Below are 16,155 nucleotides of genomic sequence, written 5' to 3' on the forward strand. Positions count from 1 at the left end.
CATGTCATTCCTGCTGTGTGACTTGGGCAGCGGGCGGTGCCAGCCCTGTGCGTTTTCAGGTGTCAACCAAGTGTTCCTCCCACTGGTCAGTGGTGTCTGTGAGCATCTCAGTGTCAGTTTCCCGTGTGTGTGTCCTGGGACAAAGGGCTGCCTGTCCTCTCGTTTTATGAACTAAAAATATTTTTGCTACATTCATGCTTTTTTCTTTATATGGAAAATTTGAGGTGAATAGACTCCAATTTTGTAACTAGACTCTAAGTGGCAGTGAAGAAACTAGTTTTGGCCTCGTCACTGCCTTGGGGACCAGGTTTGGCTGCAGACCTTATTACCCCACATTCCTTCTCAGTTACTGCGGCTCCTGCAGCATCAGTTGTTACTTTTATTGATCCAGACTGAACCTTTCTTTTCAGATGGGATGCATGCCCACACACACATGGGAGGTACATATATATATATATATATATATATATATATGTGTGTGTGTATTTATTAGGTGTATACATATACATATACATATATATGTATATATATATATACATATGTGTACATATATATATATAATTATTTCCTTAATCTATAATTTTCTAAGTATTGAGCATATATGTATCCTCCCATTGCTGGAGAATGCAGGTTATTAAAAGCATTTCACCATAACCAACTCAAACGCTGTCTGAGCATGTGTGCTTCTATGTCTGTTGAGTGTGTGCGTGTGTGTGCCTTCATGCATGTGAGTGTCATAATAACCAATATTTCACTTCTCCCATTGGAAATTGAGTCAGAAAATGCAGTCTGCCATACTTCCAATACCAAAATGTCATTTTGATCAAATGAAACATTCTTTCATCTAGGGTTGAATGTTTCCGCTAGGAATTACTGGTAAAATGAATAGATTCAAATCATGAAAGTGGATCAGAATACACAAACATATTTTAAATAACAAAGACTTAAGGTCAAATTATGTATGGAATTGATGAGTAAACATTTTAGAAATCAATCTCATTGTTCATCCATCATGCAATGCTTTAGCACTGACCAGAGAGACAGGAACAGATTCTTGTCCACGGGTTCTGGTGGTGACCTCGCACCTGAGTTGCCTCATAAGAAGGAGGTTGGGGAGGGATCCAGTCATCATTTTCCTCCTGAGAGTAGGTCCTCTTCCTCAGGACAAAGTCTCTCCTGACATGGGGATTCATCGCATAAAAGACTGTGGGGGTGTCTGGAATTCCATCCAGTTCTTGACAAAGATCCTCTGGAGGATGTTTGCAAAGTCTCATCCTAAAAGGAATTGCCAGATGTTTTGCTCCGGAACATGGTGTTTTTTCTGCTGTGTTTTTCTGATAATATGTTACTCATTTCAGTCTGAACGGATTGCTTAAGGGGATGACGGGAATACAACAAAAATTCCAGAAAATATTACCTACAATCTGAAAAACAATGGGTCTTTACCACTAACAAAGTCAAAAATAATTTTGCAACCATGCAATGAGTCCCTGAAAGCCTCTGGAGAAAATAGATCTAGATCTGCCTATGTCTCCAACAGGCTGGTTAAATTCTAATGATGGTTTTGTTTATGTGTGGTGGTGAGGTAAGATAATAAGGTTTCACAACATTCCTTCCTTCCTACAAAGAATATGTCACTCCTATAATAAACTTTGGTACACAATAACCATTGGGACTGCTGCCCTCCTGTAGCCCTTAACTCAGCAATTTAGATATTAACCAGATGGACCTGGTAGAGATGGTCACATGAGATTACGTGTCTATCGCTTTAACCGCGAGAATAATAAGAATAGTCTTAGGTCACATAGAGTTTAGATATTAAGGAAATTAACATTGTATTAGCTCACTGACATAGTTAGATATTCTTAAAACAATTGTGATTAGGTAAGGATAATCTGTAAGGTTGCTGTTTTCTGCCTATGCTTTGGAAGCTTCTTTAATATTAACCACAAAACTGCCATTATAGCCTGAAGAAAAATGTACATAAACCCAGACTTCCCCAGAATAAAGTGGGATTGATTGCACCAGAACTAGAGTCTGTGTCTTTCATTCTCCATCCATTGCTGACGCTGTCTCCCTGTGCCCCATTTACCTGAGTAGAACCTATGGACTCCTGCTAGGGCTGGACTCCAGCAAAAGACTTTTGCATTCTTTGGAATCTTCATTTCTGGGGAGAGAGGGGTACAGGTTGGATAGGTGGCACTCGAGACGTGCAGAGCAGGACACCCCAACATCTGACAGCCTCTGCCAGGAAAGGCCTGAGCCACAGACCTGAGAGCTATCCAGATCAGCTCCAATACAACCAGACACAACCTCAACTGTCCTGGAAGAAAAACTAGGTCTAGGACTTCACCAGGACTAATGCCTGTTGCCTCCAAAGGCTTTGGGCACCAGAAGATCAGAGTTCCTCTTGACTGTGCCAAAGCATACCCCTAGGGATTACATCTGAAATCTTACACAGATGACTCATGTGCTCAAGGTTTCACCCCCAGTTCAGGAAGGTTTACTGGTGGGTTTGGAGGCAAGCACTCCATGATGAGTGCTCTGAAGTGATCATGAAATATTCAGTCAAGATGAAGAGAACACTAAGCAGTGGGAGAAAATGGAAGAAGGTTGGGCATAGATGGAGGAAGACCTGAAGAGGAAGAGGCCCTCAGCACACATATATTTTTGCTGGGGGTTCCCCCCCCCCTTTTTTTTTTTTTTTTTTTTTTGCGGTACCAGAGATTGAACACAGGGCCTTGTGCTTGGGAGGCAAGCACTCTACCAACTGAGCTATATCCCCAGCCCTGGGGACTCCTCTTAATCCTCATCCTCCTAGTAGTAGTCCTCCTCTTCTTCCCATCTTTCTCACCTTCCCTCTCTCAGTCTCCTTATATCCCATTCTATCACCTGGTTGGCAAGTGCTCCATAGCTTGCAGGTGCTACACCCTCTGGCATAATGCACAGTCTCAGTTCAGAACCAAATGGAATGCTATGAAACCCAGAGCCAAAACAGGAGTCCCCTTATTTTCCCCAAGTATTTGACAGGGAGGAAAGTATGACCAACTGAGACACCTCGTGTTAGCCATGTTCTGTCATTGTTGCTAGCCAGCTCCACATGGACCAGGCATCCTACAAGGGAGGCCACACCCCAAATGCTGCCTTACTGAGATCAATCATTCCAAAGACCAGGAAAGGGACTGCTTCACTCCCATGTTTTGCTATGGTCCAGTGATGCAACAACCCCCAGTGGGTTTCAGATGGCCAGCAAGTCCCTGGTCTGAATACCTGTCTCCTGCTGCCCTCCTCTAAAAAGGGTCTGTTCACTATTTGGGTTTGGATGGGTGTACCTGTGCTATGAATTTCCCAGCCTAAGGCTTTAGCCTTCTATTCCATGAACTCTACTCACTTAACAGAATTCGTGGATTAGGATATGAGAGAATGTTTCATAGGCTGGTTTTTGATGCGGTTTTCAGTGTAGACAGAAAGGGGATCATGGCTGCTGCAGGGTTTTGGCTCACAGAAAAGAAAACAACAATGGCATTAATTACAGGTCAGCTTTGTGGCATACATGCCTAGGAAACCTCATCTGATTTAGTGAGGGAAAATAACCTGGCTCTACTGATTCCATCTAGGCAATTGGACTCAGGCACAGAAGGCTTGGTCATTTGTGCAGTGTCAGACTGTTGAGGCTGCCTCCCAGTCTGTTCTTTTTTCAGATTTAGTCCTGTTCTTGCTTGCTAGAATACTGACAATGCTCTGCACAGGGAGTGGATTTCTGGTCATGGAGAAGGCTTTCAATAGTACTGCTTCAGTCTACAAATGCACCAACAACTGCATCCTTAGCCCCTGTGTTCCCATCTTCCTCTGCAAACACTCCTCTCAGTGAGCCCTGGGGCCACATGACCCCTGCAAGAATGCTTTCTTCCTCGCTCCTCACTGATGTCAGCATTGAATGCCTGTTGCTGTCCAGGGTTGGACACCTGGTGGGGAGGTACACTAGCCCCTGGGGCTCATCAGAGAACCTAGAGGTCTTTCCAGCAATGCCAGTGTGGTTTTCTTTGTGCACCAGGCCCACCAGTCCCTGTTGGAGTGTTCTTCTGGGTCAGATTCTACTCTTTTGGGCTACTAGTTGACCTGAGTGCACTTCCTCAACATGGCTCCCCACCATCGGATTGTCCCACTTACTGTGCTGTTGGGAGATGATTTGTCCCAGCTCATAGTCTTCTGGCTCCTCCTCCATCAGCAAGTGATATTCCAGGGCCCTGTGAATGTCAGCTGGAGCCCTGTCATTGCATGTCGCCTGCATCAACTTGGGAGTTAGGCCTTGAGGAAATGGGCCTTGGGGTGGTGGCTAACCAAGAACAGTGTCAGGGACATTCAGGGGGAAACAGCTCTAAATCCAGGGGAACCATCATTACTCACTACTCCACTACCTGAGGGTAGCCTCCTGGTAATCACCTGGGGCCTTCCTCAAGGCTATGACACCAATCCTCCTACTACGGTCGGCCTGGCTCTGCCATTGCCCTTTGTGGAGCCACATTTCACTCAGGGTCAAAGGACGCCACAGCCTGGGTAGAGAAACACTCTCATGCCACCATGATGGAAGGAATGGACCAGTGACCTCCTCTCTCCCAGGGCTGTTGCAAAATGCAGGGTGAATTTGGGGTTGGCCCAGGCAGAATCCCAAGAGAATTTGCTTGTGATTGCCAGGGCACAGAGCACACTCAGAGGGAAGACCAATGATAGCCGTGAGAGCTTCTGGCCTCCAGAGGCTCAGTACTGCCTGGGATGGAGGAGGACACCTCATTCAGCCAGGGTGGCATGGGAATGGGCCCTTGTACAGCACCTCCCAGGAGGTGGAGTGTGCTCAATCCACATGAATATCGCTTCTACAGCGAGACCCTCAGTGCCCTGTTCAAGGGGTAGGAAGAATCTTGTGTTGCTCTCTTCTTCCATGTGCACCAGCATTCTCCATCCCACACAGTGCAGCCTGCATCCTGCATCCTGCATGCTGTCCTTTTCTCACCTCCCACCAACACCTGCCCCTGCACTTCTGGTCTGCACACTGCCATCCAACACACAGACTCCCTCACAAATGGGGGTGGAAATGGTCATGCTCTCCCTCAACTCAGGTCAAGCCCTTAACAGTGACCTCTCTCTTCTTTATTCCCATCTCTCTTTCCTGACCATTGAAAAACTCCCAATTCAAGAGGACAAGAGTAGCCCATGGCATGGAATTTGTGTTTGTTCCCTGCCCTGGGATAGCACCAGGGGACACCTCTTCTGCCAGGCTTACCAGGACAGTCTTGCCATCCTTTGCACTCTGCTGCTCTAGTCTGATGTTTATGAGGCAGCTGTCTTTCACCTGTTTCTTGGACCGGATCCCTGAGGATCTGCCCATTAAGCATCCAATGGCCCTGGATTTCTTCATGTGTTTTGTGGCCATCGGCTTGGGCCTAGCCTTTTGAGAAGAGATGTTACTGGAGGCTGGGCTGATGTTACGCACCATGGCTGAGGCCTCAGAAGTTGATTCTGACAACTATGGGGGATAGAATATCAGCAAAGACCAGAAACTGATGACCACTCCCACCTGTGCTCAAGCAGGAGACAGCCCTGCCAGGAGGCTTACCAGGATGCGCTATGAATCCCTCCTCGTCTGCTCCTCCAGGTTGACCTGTATGAAGTTGCTGTCTTCTGCCTGCTCATTGTAATGAGGCAGTAGGGAACTGCTGTTCGTGACACTATTGGTACCAGAGTCATTGCTTTCAGTGGCCTGGGGCAGTGGTCTGGCTGCCAGCGAAGAGCTGCTGCTCACAGCTTGTGGTACCCGGGAGTCACTGAAGAAGTGGACCCCAACAACTGTGGGGGATGGAAACATCAGCAGGGCCCAGAAACTGACAGCCACCCCCAACTGTCAGGGTGCTCTATGGGCATTCTAGAACATATGTCCAGGAGCTGAGTCTTTTTGTCACCCTAGTGGATGTGAAGGAGCACCAGGGGTAAAGAGCGAGTAAGGTGGGTGTTTACCTCCTTTGTCTTGCTGTTGGCCCACTTCCTGGAGAGTCTTTTCCTGAGGACAAAATCAAAATCCACGTGGGGATTGATGGCATAGAACACATTGCCATCAGCAGGAATCCTCAGCACTGGAGAGGGTGGGGCAGAGGTTGGAAGGTGAGTGACACTCAAGTAGTACACAAGAGAACATCCCCCATGACTGACAGCATCTGCCAGGTCAGGCTTGAGCTCTAGACCTGAGGGCCTTCCAATCTAGATAATGTTCCACTGAAGGCATCCTCAGGGAGTTTCCCTGAGGAAAGAGTATGCACAGGATCTAAACCAATCTACCAGCTTCCAACAGAAAGCACCCTGGACCCCAGGACCTCTCTGTTCAGGTAGAACCTACCACAGAGACCATGCTGGAGTTTGCATCATGGTTTGCAATCAGTCGCTCCTGTGTTGGAGCTACAGTGTTCACACATGGGGTTCAGAAAATCACATGATGGTGGATGCTTTGACCTTGCAGTGGAATAACCCAGTCATACGTGAAGAAACTAATGGGAGGTGGTATAAATTGGAGGTGTGTTGGGCATGGACGGAGGATGTCCACAGGAAACTTGTGCCTTCAGGAACCATTTTTTTTTTATTTTTTATTTTCTGAATCAGCTGATTCTTCATTTCCTCCTCATCATTCTCCTTTGCATTCAGAGTTTTTTCAAACCAAACTCAATTTAAATTTATGGGAGCACAGTGTCTCAGGCAATTAGACAAATATATTTAAATCATCTGATGAGAAAGAGAAACATGGAGCCCAATAATGCAAAACAATGTTTATAAGAGAGAAATCATGAAGTGGGAAGAATAACACAATTATTCTATCAGCACCTCTTGCTCTTGTAAACATTACTTAACACAAACGAGGAGGACTCCTCTGACAAACAACCAAAATAGCTTCTTCCTAGCACACCCTTACCCCCAAATAGTTAATTTTACAATGAAAATGAAAGAAGACACTTGAGAAATTTTCAATTGTGATGACTTAGAACAAGTCTTCATGAGATTACTAACTACTTTTGGGCAACTGATATCAGGAAGGTGAAAGGAAAATAAAATTGTACAGATCTTGTTTGGTAATGTACAGAAGTGATGAATACAAAGTTCATACCATTAATATAGGCTCCTTCAGAGAGGAGAACAATTCATATATTCAATCTGTTTCTTGTTATATTCTTGTTCTCTTTCTGTTTCTCGATCTTGTTTTGTTGTTGTTCTTCTTCTACTTAATGATGTTCTTGTTCTTCTTCTTCTGGTTGTGGCCTTCTTCATGTTCTTCTTCATTTTTCCCTCCTTCAACTCCTTTTCCTTTATGTCCACCTACTCATCTTCTTCTTGCTCTTCATCCTTCCTCTATCTCTCTCCAGTGCCCATTTGCCAATCTGTGAAGTGTTCTATTGCTGCACATGTTTCGGACAGATATGACCTCTGTCTCAAAACACCTAAATGTTGTCCATTCACACTAATGGAAAGATTGGAAGCCAGGTGCCTAAAGCAAGATTTCTTCATTCAAGAACTTTTCTGAAGTACTTGTCACTGTCCTGAAAGACTACCTAAATAGACAGCCAGTTGTTGTTTATCTCCTCTGCCCCTCATGGATATGACATTTACAAAGCCTGATCAGGCTGGATAGGGAGGCCCAGCAGTCCCAGGGTGAACTGGTTTACACTCCCATCATTGCACTTTGTTTCTACAAATGACCCACCATGCCCTGGTTGTTTTTCAGGCCACAGCACTCTTTCTTTGGCTGGTGAGTTGTCCTGAGCCCACAGGAATTCACTTCTCCCCACCATCAGGTGGACCCACTTACTTTTATGCTCCAACACAATCTGAAGCAGCTCAAAGTCCTCTGGATCCTCCTCATTGAGCAAGTGTTCTTGTAAGGCCCTACGTATGACCGCGGGTGCCCTATCCTGGCAGGTTACCTGATCAGGGTTGGAGAAACTCATCAGAGAATGAGTTTTGGAGTATCTACCCAGAGCACAATGGTCAAAGTCATTCAGGAGACAGCTTAGCTCTTAAGACAAGGGCACAATGTGTTATCATGCTACCTGGGGCCTTTGAGAGTTCATGTGGGATCTTCCTATGTGCTTCTAGTGCCATCCTGGTACAACAGTCAGGTTGTCCCTGCTATGTCCTTCTGATAAAAGGGTGCAAATACCTAACAGCCTTTCTACAGACATGCCCAACAAGAAGGGAGGAATGGTCCAGTTTGCCCCTGTATCCCATCTCTGCTCTGAGAATCATGATCCCTTTGTGGGTGGTCCAGGCAGGAACCCTAGACCCCTTAGTCCTGACAGACAGAATATAAAACAGAGTCAGCAACTAGAGTATGCTTGTGACTCTTTTATGACTCCATGGCCTCATTCCTCGATGTGGTGTAATGCAGCATGGTCCCCACTGAGGCAATGTTTGAAAAGGGCTCCTCTGTCACTGGACACATGGAGAGTTAGGGCTTAAACCCCACACCCAGAAAAATTCTGCAAAGGGAGTTGCTAGTTGCAAAGTATGACACTCATGTTTTCTGGAAAAACCCCAGTTGTCTGTGACCTGCAATAACTTAACCTCATCATGCTAAGGAGGATCCCTTCCATTCCACATATGCCTTCCAGCACATAGGAGTTATGACTGCTGCATCCTCTGCACAAACCTCCAAGGGTTCAACTCACTCTAGACACCAGGCTGCAGAGAGTGTAGCCTGCAACCTATGCGTTCCTTTGACCTCATCTGAGCAAGCACTTACCCCTGCCCTTCCATATTGCAAAACCCACACCCTGCAGGCCCACTCACACCTGGAGCTGGGGCATGCTGCTGCTCTCCCTCATCTCAGGTCAGCTTCTTAACACTGACCTCTGTCTTCTTCATCCTCTTCAATCTTATTTGACCTTCCAGAAGCTCTAATTCATGAAGGCAGGCCTAGTCCAAGCTATGTTCTCTGCCTTCCCCAGTGAGGGAACCCAGGGGATCCCCTGCTGAATGGCTCACCATGATGCTCTTATACTCCATTCGCCTTTGATTTTCTAGATGGACATGAATGGAGCAGCTGTCTCCTACTCGCTGGTTCTATAGAGGTACTGTTGAGCTCGGAGCAGAGACCTCGGAGGAACTGGACTTGAGCTCTGCCTCTGGGGATGGTGCTGCTCCTTCACTGGCCACCAGAGCAGCTCCTTGATGAGGCTCTAGCCCTGGAGTGGGCATTGGAAGTGAGCTTGTAGCTGGAGGATAAAAGATTCCAACATGACAGGATGGCCGTGAGCTTTGCAAAAACAGACAATCCACATTGTCTTCCATGAAGATCTCAGCACCTGAGCCCACGCTGGACCTTTTCCCAGACAGGGGCATGGCCTGAGTGGACAAAGACATCTCCTTGTTCACAGCCCAACAGCAGCCATACACATTCCACCCTCTGGGACCAAACTCTGACCTCTCTTGACCCTTATGTACACACCCCGGGCCTCCTGGCACTCAGGCTCTGCCTCGCTGGACTTGCCATCCTCCAGCTGGGCCAGCAGGTGTTGTGCTTGGCACTCCAGATTCAAGCCACCCATGTACAGTTGAAGGTAAGGCAGCAGCAGCTGGAGAATCATGAGGCCTGGAGGCTGATGGAAAGCCTCGCTGTACTGCTCTATCCAGGTACCCAGATTGATGGGCACGGCACTGTGAACAAGCAGGTGTGCAGTCAGCAGAAGCCTGGACACTCTCACCCCACAGCCCCCACCACCAAAACTGGCCTTGGCAGCCTCTGCCTTTCCTGTCTCTGCACAGGCCAGTCCACCACAGCCAAGACACGGTGGCTGTACACAGTGACAGGACAACTCTCTGGACAAAACACACCCAAAGATGTTTAGAACCATGGCATGACCAGCTCTCCCATTCTCAGGGGAGGCCACACACTCTTCATTGTTCACTACATGCTCTCCAACCTGACAGGCAACATCCAGAAGGATCTGTCCTTAGGTCCATTATTACCAGGGCTCCAGGGATACCTCATTCCCTGGCTTGGACTGCTTTGCTTCCTCATTCTCTGAGAGTTCTCATTCAGTTCCCCTGAGAATCAAGTGATCTGTCCTTTTCAAAGAGTGAAGACTACATCTTTGTAGCTCTGGGAGAGGACAGGGAGGCAAATTCACACTGGGATGAGGTATGGTGGGAACAATTGTCCCAGGAGATTCTTCTGAGGCTAGAGTTTCCTCTCAGTTCCTTGGGTGACCATGAGTCCACCTAGAGCTCTCTGCCTTCCTCCTCCTACAGTTGAGTCCCCAGATCTTTGACTGCATGCACCCAACAAAATTGCAGGAACCAGGGTTTGCTCAGCCTTTCCAAGTCCAATAACTGGGCAGCCTCCTACTCTGGAAACAGTAGCCCTCACTTTTGGCCACATTCCACCTCGTGTTGAACATGGTCTCTTGGTCTACTATGTTCATTGGGGTAGGACAAGATGCAGTCCTGTCTCAAGGAGGAAAGAATGGTGACACATGCAGAAAGCCTACTTCTACCATTAAAAGAGACAAGATAGCAGATTTTTACCACATTTTCAACTGAATTGTCCTCATGCCTTTCCCACAGTGGGTGCTTTTTGTATGTTCATGAAAGAGTGAGCCCAAACATCTGCTTTGCACATATCTCACTGGGCATAGGAGCTGCCAGCCCCCAACTCCTGTCTGACTGTAACTAAGAAGAGAAGTTCTGCAGCACTATGGAATCTGGAACATCCTTTCTAATGCAAAAGCACTTTCCCCAAGGCCAAAAGAAAGTCAGGCCCCTAGCACAGAGCTTCTCCATGCAGGAAGGGAACAAGCAACCAGAAAGAAACCCCAGGCCTCACTGAGACCACCTGGAATTGAGCTGAGTATACAGCCTCAAACAGCAGAGCCCAATGTGTGTAGGCTGTTTCACATGCCTCTGTGGACCAGGTGGTGAGAGAGGGTGCTTTCGTCTGCCTGAGAAGGCGAGGTCACTCCCCACCACAACCCACTTGGTGCTGACAGTATACTATGAGCTTGGTCCTCTGATCCCCCTAGGTCTCACAAAGCATTTGGTTCTCTGATAGATACATGGCTTCCTCAAGACCCAAGCATGAGGCGAAGGTACACTTGGTCTCGGAGTTACGGTCTTACCTTGGGAAAGCAGCTCCAGCACCTGCTGGCTGGTGATGAAACCTGAGGAAATAGACCTGAAGGTGCTGCCCCAGTCGGGGTTCCTACCAAAAAAGACAGGCACCAGCTGGTTCATGAGCTCTGCCTCTCTGTTACCTTCAAGGGTCTCTATCCCACAGGGCTCATGCATGTTCGGAACCAGATCATTTTCACCCTGGTTGGGAACAAGAATGGTGGGATCAAAAATGGAACTGGTCATTTCCTTAGCCCATTTGTTGATTGGGTTATTTGTATTCTTGGTGTAGAGTTTTTTGAGTTCTTTATAGATTCTGGAAATTAGCGCTCTATCTGAAGTATGAGTGGCAAAGATATTCTCCCACTCTGTAGGCTCTCTCTTCACATTGCTGATAGTTTCCTTTGCTGAGAGAAAGCTATTTAGTTTGAATCTATCCCAGTTATTGATTCTTGCTTTTATTTCTTGTGCTATGGGAGTCCTGTTAAGAAAGTCTGATCCTAAGCCAACAAGTTGAAGATTTGTACCTACTTTTTCTTCTATAAGATGCAGGGTCTCTCTGGTCACCATCTTTAGTAATAAGAGATATGCAAATCAAAACTACACTAAGATTCCATCTCACTCCAATTAGAATGGCGATTATCAAGAATACAAGCAACAATAGGTGTTGGAGAGGATGTGGGGAAAAAGGTACACTCATAGATTGCTGGTGGGGTTGCAAATTAGTGCAGCCACTCTGGAAAGCAGTGTGGACATTCCTCAGAAAACTTGGAAAGGACCTACAATTTGACCCAGCTATCCCACTCCTCGGCCTATACCCAAAGGTCTTAAAATCAGCATACTACAGAGATACAGCCACATCAATCATCAATGTTCATAGCTGCTCAGTTCAAAATACCCAGACTATGGAACCAACCTAGGTGCCCTTCAATTGATGAATGGATAAAGAAACTGTGGTATATATATACAATGGAATATTACTCAGCCATAAAGAATAATAAAATTATGGCATTTGCAGGCAAATGGATGAAATTGGAGAATATCATGCTAAGTGAGATAAGCCAATCTAAAAAGTCCAAAAGATGAATGATCTCACTGATAAGCGGATGATGACACATAATGGGGGGTGGGAGTGGGGCAAGAATGGAGGAAGGAGGAATTTTATAGAGGGAAAATAGAGGCGGGAGGGGTGGGGGGAGGAAAAATAATAGAATGAATCAAACATCATTACTCTATGTAAATGTATGAATAGGCAAATGGTATGCTGTTACTCCATGTACAAACAGAAACAACATGTATCCCATTTGTTTACAATAAAATAAAATTTAAAAAAAAAACTAGACCTACTCCTACCTGGCTATAGTATCTAAAAGAAAGAAATCACCAAGTAGTATGTTTATAACAGCTGCACCAAGCAGCATTATTATTCTTTTTAAGCAAACTTAGACCCAATCAGCTCAGCAATACTTTAAAATGAATGTTTCTGTGGCTGAACTGTGTCCCTACAGAAGCTCACATGTTGAAGACCTAAGTCCCAATCCCTCAGAATGTGACTGGGATTGGTGAGAGGGTCTGTAGAAAGGTTTCAAAGTTTAAATTAGATCACTGGAGTGGGCACTAATCCAACATGACAGGTGTCCTTATAAGATGAAGGACACAGACAAGCACAGAGGGAAGATCACGAGTTGCAAAGAATCTATGCAAAAGGAAAACACACCACATGATTAAAACATTGCCTGACATCCAAGGACTGAATAAATATTAATTTTGTAAAAAAAAAAATGGAACTGGTAGCAAACACAAAAATGCTTTATCCCAATATAATGAAGTAACAGCAGAATGGGACAGTTCTCATTGGCACACACACACACACACACACGCACACACACACACACAGCCAGAGTGTGAGTGGTGGGCCATTCATGAGGGATCCTAAATGAGGGCCTGCTGTGCTCACCTGTCCTGTGCTGCTCAGTGTTGCTGTTGAGCTTCTCTGGGAAAGTGTCCACAGACTCTGGCGTCTAGGACAAAACCTCACCCCTCTTCCCACACAAAAGCATGGTGGTCCTCCTGAGATTCCTGGGGACCTGAGGCTGGACATTTTTTGAAACAACAAGAGAACATCCCTCTCGCTCCAGTGTCTCCAACAGACTGAGCTGGGATGGGTTGCTCAGTGAAGTGGGTGCCTGGTTACCAGGGTTCCATGTTCCATTTGATCTTTTGTCAAGGCACTGATGTCACGTCCTGTGCTGCCTCTACCCGAGCCTCTTATTCACACAAGACTACTCCCAAAACCTCAAGGGCTGCTGATTGCTTCCATCTCAACCCACATCAAGTGCACAACTGAACACATGTTCACCAACAACTACACCCACCAGACCCTGCCCACCTTGTCTCCCAATAGAGATCCAGTGTGAGGATTCAAATCTTAATTCACAAGCAGACTCTCCTTCTCACCAACTCTGTGACGCTGGACCAAACTTTGTGCCTCTCTTGGGTTCCACAGTGTCTCCAACATTTCAGGGTTTGGATGTAGCCTTTGATTTCTACGTTGTCATTGGATATATTTGCCCATAAATACCTGTACTATCTCTGAAAACAATAGACAGGACTCGTAGGATATGAAGGCACAAACAGAAATAGTACAATCACAAGAAGGGGACAGACAAAGAATGCACTCCACCTCAATCAGGCTTGTGTCCCACATAGGATTCTGGACAAGGTCACTCCCTTTTGGCTGCTGTTCCCACTCTGCACCATGACAAGCTGGAGCAGATGGAGATTCAGAGGCGGACCTCTCTGGCACAGACCACACAAGGCCTCTCATGAGACTTCAAATTGTCCAAGTGTCTCTTCTCATGCTATGAGATGGGAGCCTCACAAATACTCTGTGGTACCACAGCACCCTGCTGCCCAAAGCCAGTACATCCTCTCCTGGAGGTGGATCAGACTCTGTCTCTGGATCCATGGGACTAGAAGCAGGCAATGGTGATGGCATATCATCTCCAGGATGGAGTTCTGGGAAGCCTATGGCTTCTGTCTGGATCCCTATCTCCAGTATTGCTTCCCAGTCCCACTTTCATTCTTGATCCAGGCAATCAACATTTATGCATCATGAACTGTCCTGTCGACACCATCCTGTGAGAAAGACATGACAGTGTCCCATCCTCCCATCAGAGAACCACTAAGGCTCAGCCAAATGGGATCCTCCCAAGAACACAGGCATGAGCCCAGAGGCAGATCCTCCCTGCTGAGCCTCAAAGGAGACTGTAGTCCCAGCCTCCTGAAAACAGGTGTCCAGCTGAGCCACCTTGGATGCAGGTGCACAGAAACTGACCTCAACAATGCCTGTAGTTGTCAGTCATGACTTAGAGGGCTGGTGTTTCAGAACCGTGGACATAAAGGCAGCCTCCACACTTTGGGGTGTGCACTAGCTTATCCTTGTCTGCCTGTGCCTCCAAGCCACATTGGCCATGAATCCAACCTCCTCCTGTGGCCAAACTCAATCCTGTTTTCCAATTTCTTCCCCAACACACTGCTCCCACAATGAACAGGGCTGACCCCTTGTGTCATTCTGGTTCCAGAGGCAATGCCACCCCACTGAGCCCATCCCCCACACCCCAGTGACTCCTGCTTTCCTTGTCACACCTGATCCTATTTTGGCCTTGGCTGTTGCTCTTTTCTTTCATGTGCATTTGCTTTCAGATGTTGCATATCTGCAGCCACCGTATGGTAGAACTCATGGTGGTGACTGAGTCATGTCCATGCTGACAGGACCCTTGGATGGGTAACTGCCAGATCACAGTAATGAGTGAACACAAGAGAATTCATTGGAAAACCCTGTCTGAGTGGCTTCTTTTATCCAGAAATGCTAGTGATTGGAGGACCCATGACATGGGTTGCTGTGGACAAAGCAAGACCACAGGCTCTCTTTCCTGGGTCCAATTGCCCCACTACAATGGAGAGCAGTGAAATTCCTGGTGCTAAAACCAGCCCTGTACCCCAGAAAGGACACTGCTCTCAAAACCTTGACCTGAGTGTGTGTGCCCTAAGGTAATGAGGTTTCAGGTTCCCAGGCCCAAAATTAAGTCCTCTCAAATCCAGGGACAATATCAGTCTCCAATGTCCCTCTTTCCCTCTGCAGGTCCCAGGGTGTCCTCACCCTAACCATGGATAGTACCCTAGCCCATTCCAAAATGAGGACCATTGAGCTCCAAAAAGGACTGCCTCTGAGACATTCAGTGTACCAACACCCTCTGCTGAACACATGTCCCTATTCCACCGAGACCCAAGGATGATTTCTCTTCAGGAAACCCAGGAAAAGGAGAGTACTCTTGAAAGACCAAAGCACATTAGTGGGTGATGGATGGATGGATGAATGGACAACTATGGCCACCAGAAAATTCTGGGAACATGTATGTCCTTGGGTCACAGGCCCATGCATCTTTTTTCTCCCCACAAATTTTTTTATTTTTTTTTAAACAGAAGTGAGGCTTTCCCTTAGAATGCTCCTAAACACAAAGGGAGCATCATACTTCAACAGGAAAATGGTGACCGATGGACCTCCCACTCTACCTATTTATGAACACTCTGGGGCATCTTCCACCTGTGAAGGCTTTGGGAAGCATGGAGACACCCCAGCCTCCAGTAGCACACCATTTCTAAGCCTCAAAACCACCCCTGCCAGAACTCTTCATTCCACTATATACTCTGACCTCCTGAGCCATCTGCCTTGATCAATCCTCCCTCTCTGCTTCCTCAGTTTCTTGATTGTCCTGATGTGATTTGAACATGGATCCCAGGGTGCTTGTGGCCCACCCCAACCTGCTATGGTCAACTGTTCATGTCCCACAAAGAGATGGTGACACTATGGGATATGTCTGGGTAGCTCTGGATGATGTGTAGCCCACCCTCCAGGGTTTGATTTTCAAGGAAATGAGTGCAGAGGGAGCCAAGAGGTTTCTGTAAGGTAGAGAAATGTGGCAACAGACTGAGCCTCAGCAAGATGCT

At 46.7% G+C, this 16,155-nt stretch overlaps 1 protein-coding gene and 2 long non-coding RNA genes across 4 annotated transcripts; all 3 read right to left on the minus strand.

Moving 5' to 3' along the window:
- Positions 1-2,134: 2,134 nt before the first annotated feature.
- LOC306652495 lies at positions 2,135-5,673 on the minus strand. Its single transcript, XR_013761414.1, has 3 exons — positions 5,282-5,673; positions 4,171-4,285; positions 2,135-2,167 (listed from the first exon to the last, which is right to left on the minus strand). It is a non-coding gene; the product is annotated as an uncharacterized lncRNA (long non-coding RNA).
- A 187-nt stretch (positions 5,674-5,860) lies between these two features.
- Positions 5,861-9,862, minus strand: LOC306652490 (ral guanine nucleotide dissociation stimulator-like). Of its 2 annotated transcripts, none has more exons than XR_013761408.1 (4): positions 9,485-9,862; positions 9,022-9,251; positions 7,847-7,961; positions 5,861-6,768 (listed from the first exon to the last, which is right to left on the minus strand). XR_013761408.1 is itself a non-coding variant. In XM_079125355.1 (4 exons), the coding sequence occupies exons 2-4, from the start codon at positions 9,040-9,042 to the stop codon at positions 5,959-5,961; spliced, it is 306 nt and encodes a 101-aa protein (XP_078981481.1). In that variant the 5' UTR covers positions 9,043-9,251; positions 9,485-9,862; the 3' UTR covers positions 5,861-5,958. The 2 variants fall into 2 exon arrangements, 1 of the variants encoding a protein (XP_078981481.1); XM_079125355.1 differs by having other exon boundaries at positions 5,861-6,128.
- An 823-nt stretch (positions 9,863-10,685) lies between these two features.
- LOC306652492 lies at positions 10,686-14,616 on the minus strand. Its single transcript, XR_013761412.1, has 3 exons — positions 13,824-14,616; positions 12,934-13,737; positions 10,686-11,383 (listed from the first exon to the last, which is right to left on the minus strand). It is a non-coding gene; the product is annotated as an uncharacterized lncRNA (long non-coding RNA).
- Between the last annotated feature and the right edge of the window lie 1,539 nt (positions 14,617-16,155).

This window comes from Sciurus vulgaris, assembly GCF_902686455.1.
Source record: "Sciurus vulgaris genome assembly, contig: HiC_scaffold_242_arrow_ctg1, whole genome shotgun sequence".
Taxonomy (NCBI): domain Eukaryota; kingdom Metazoa; phylum Chordata; class Mammalia; order Rodentia; family Sciuridae; genus Sciurus; species Sciurus vulgaris.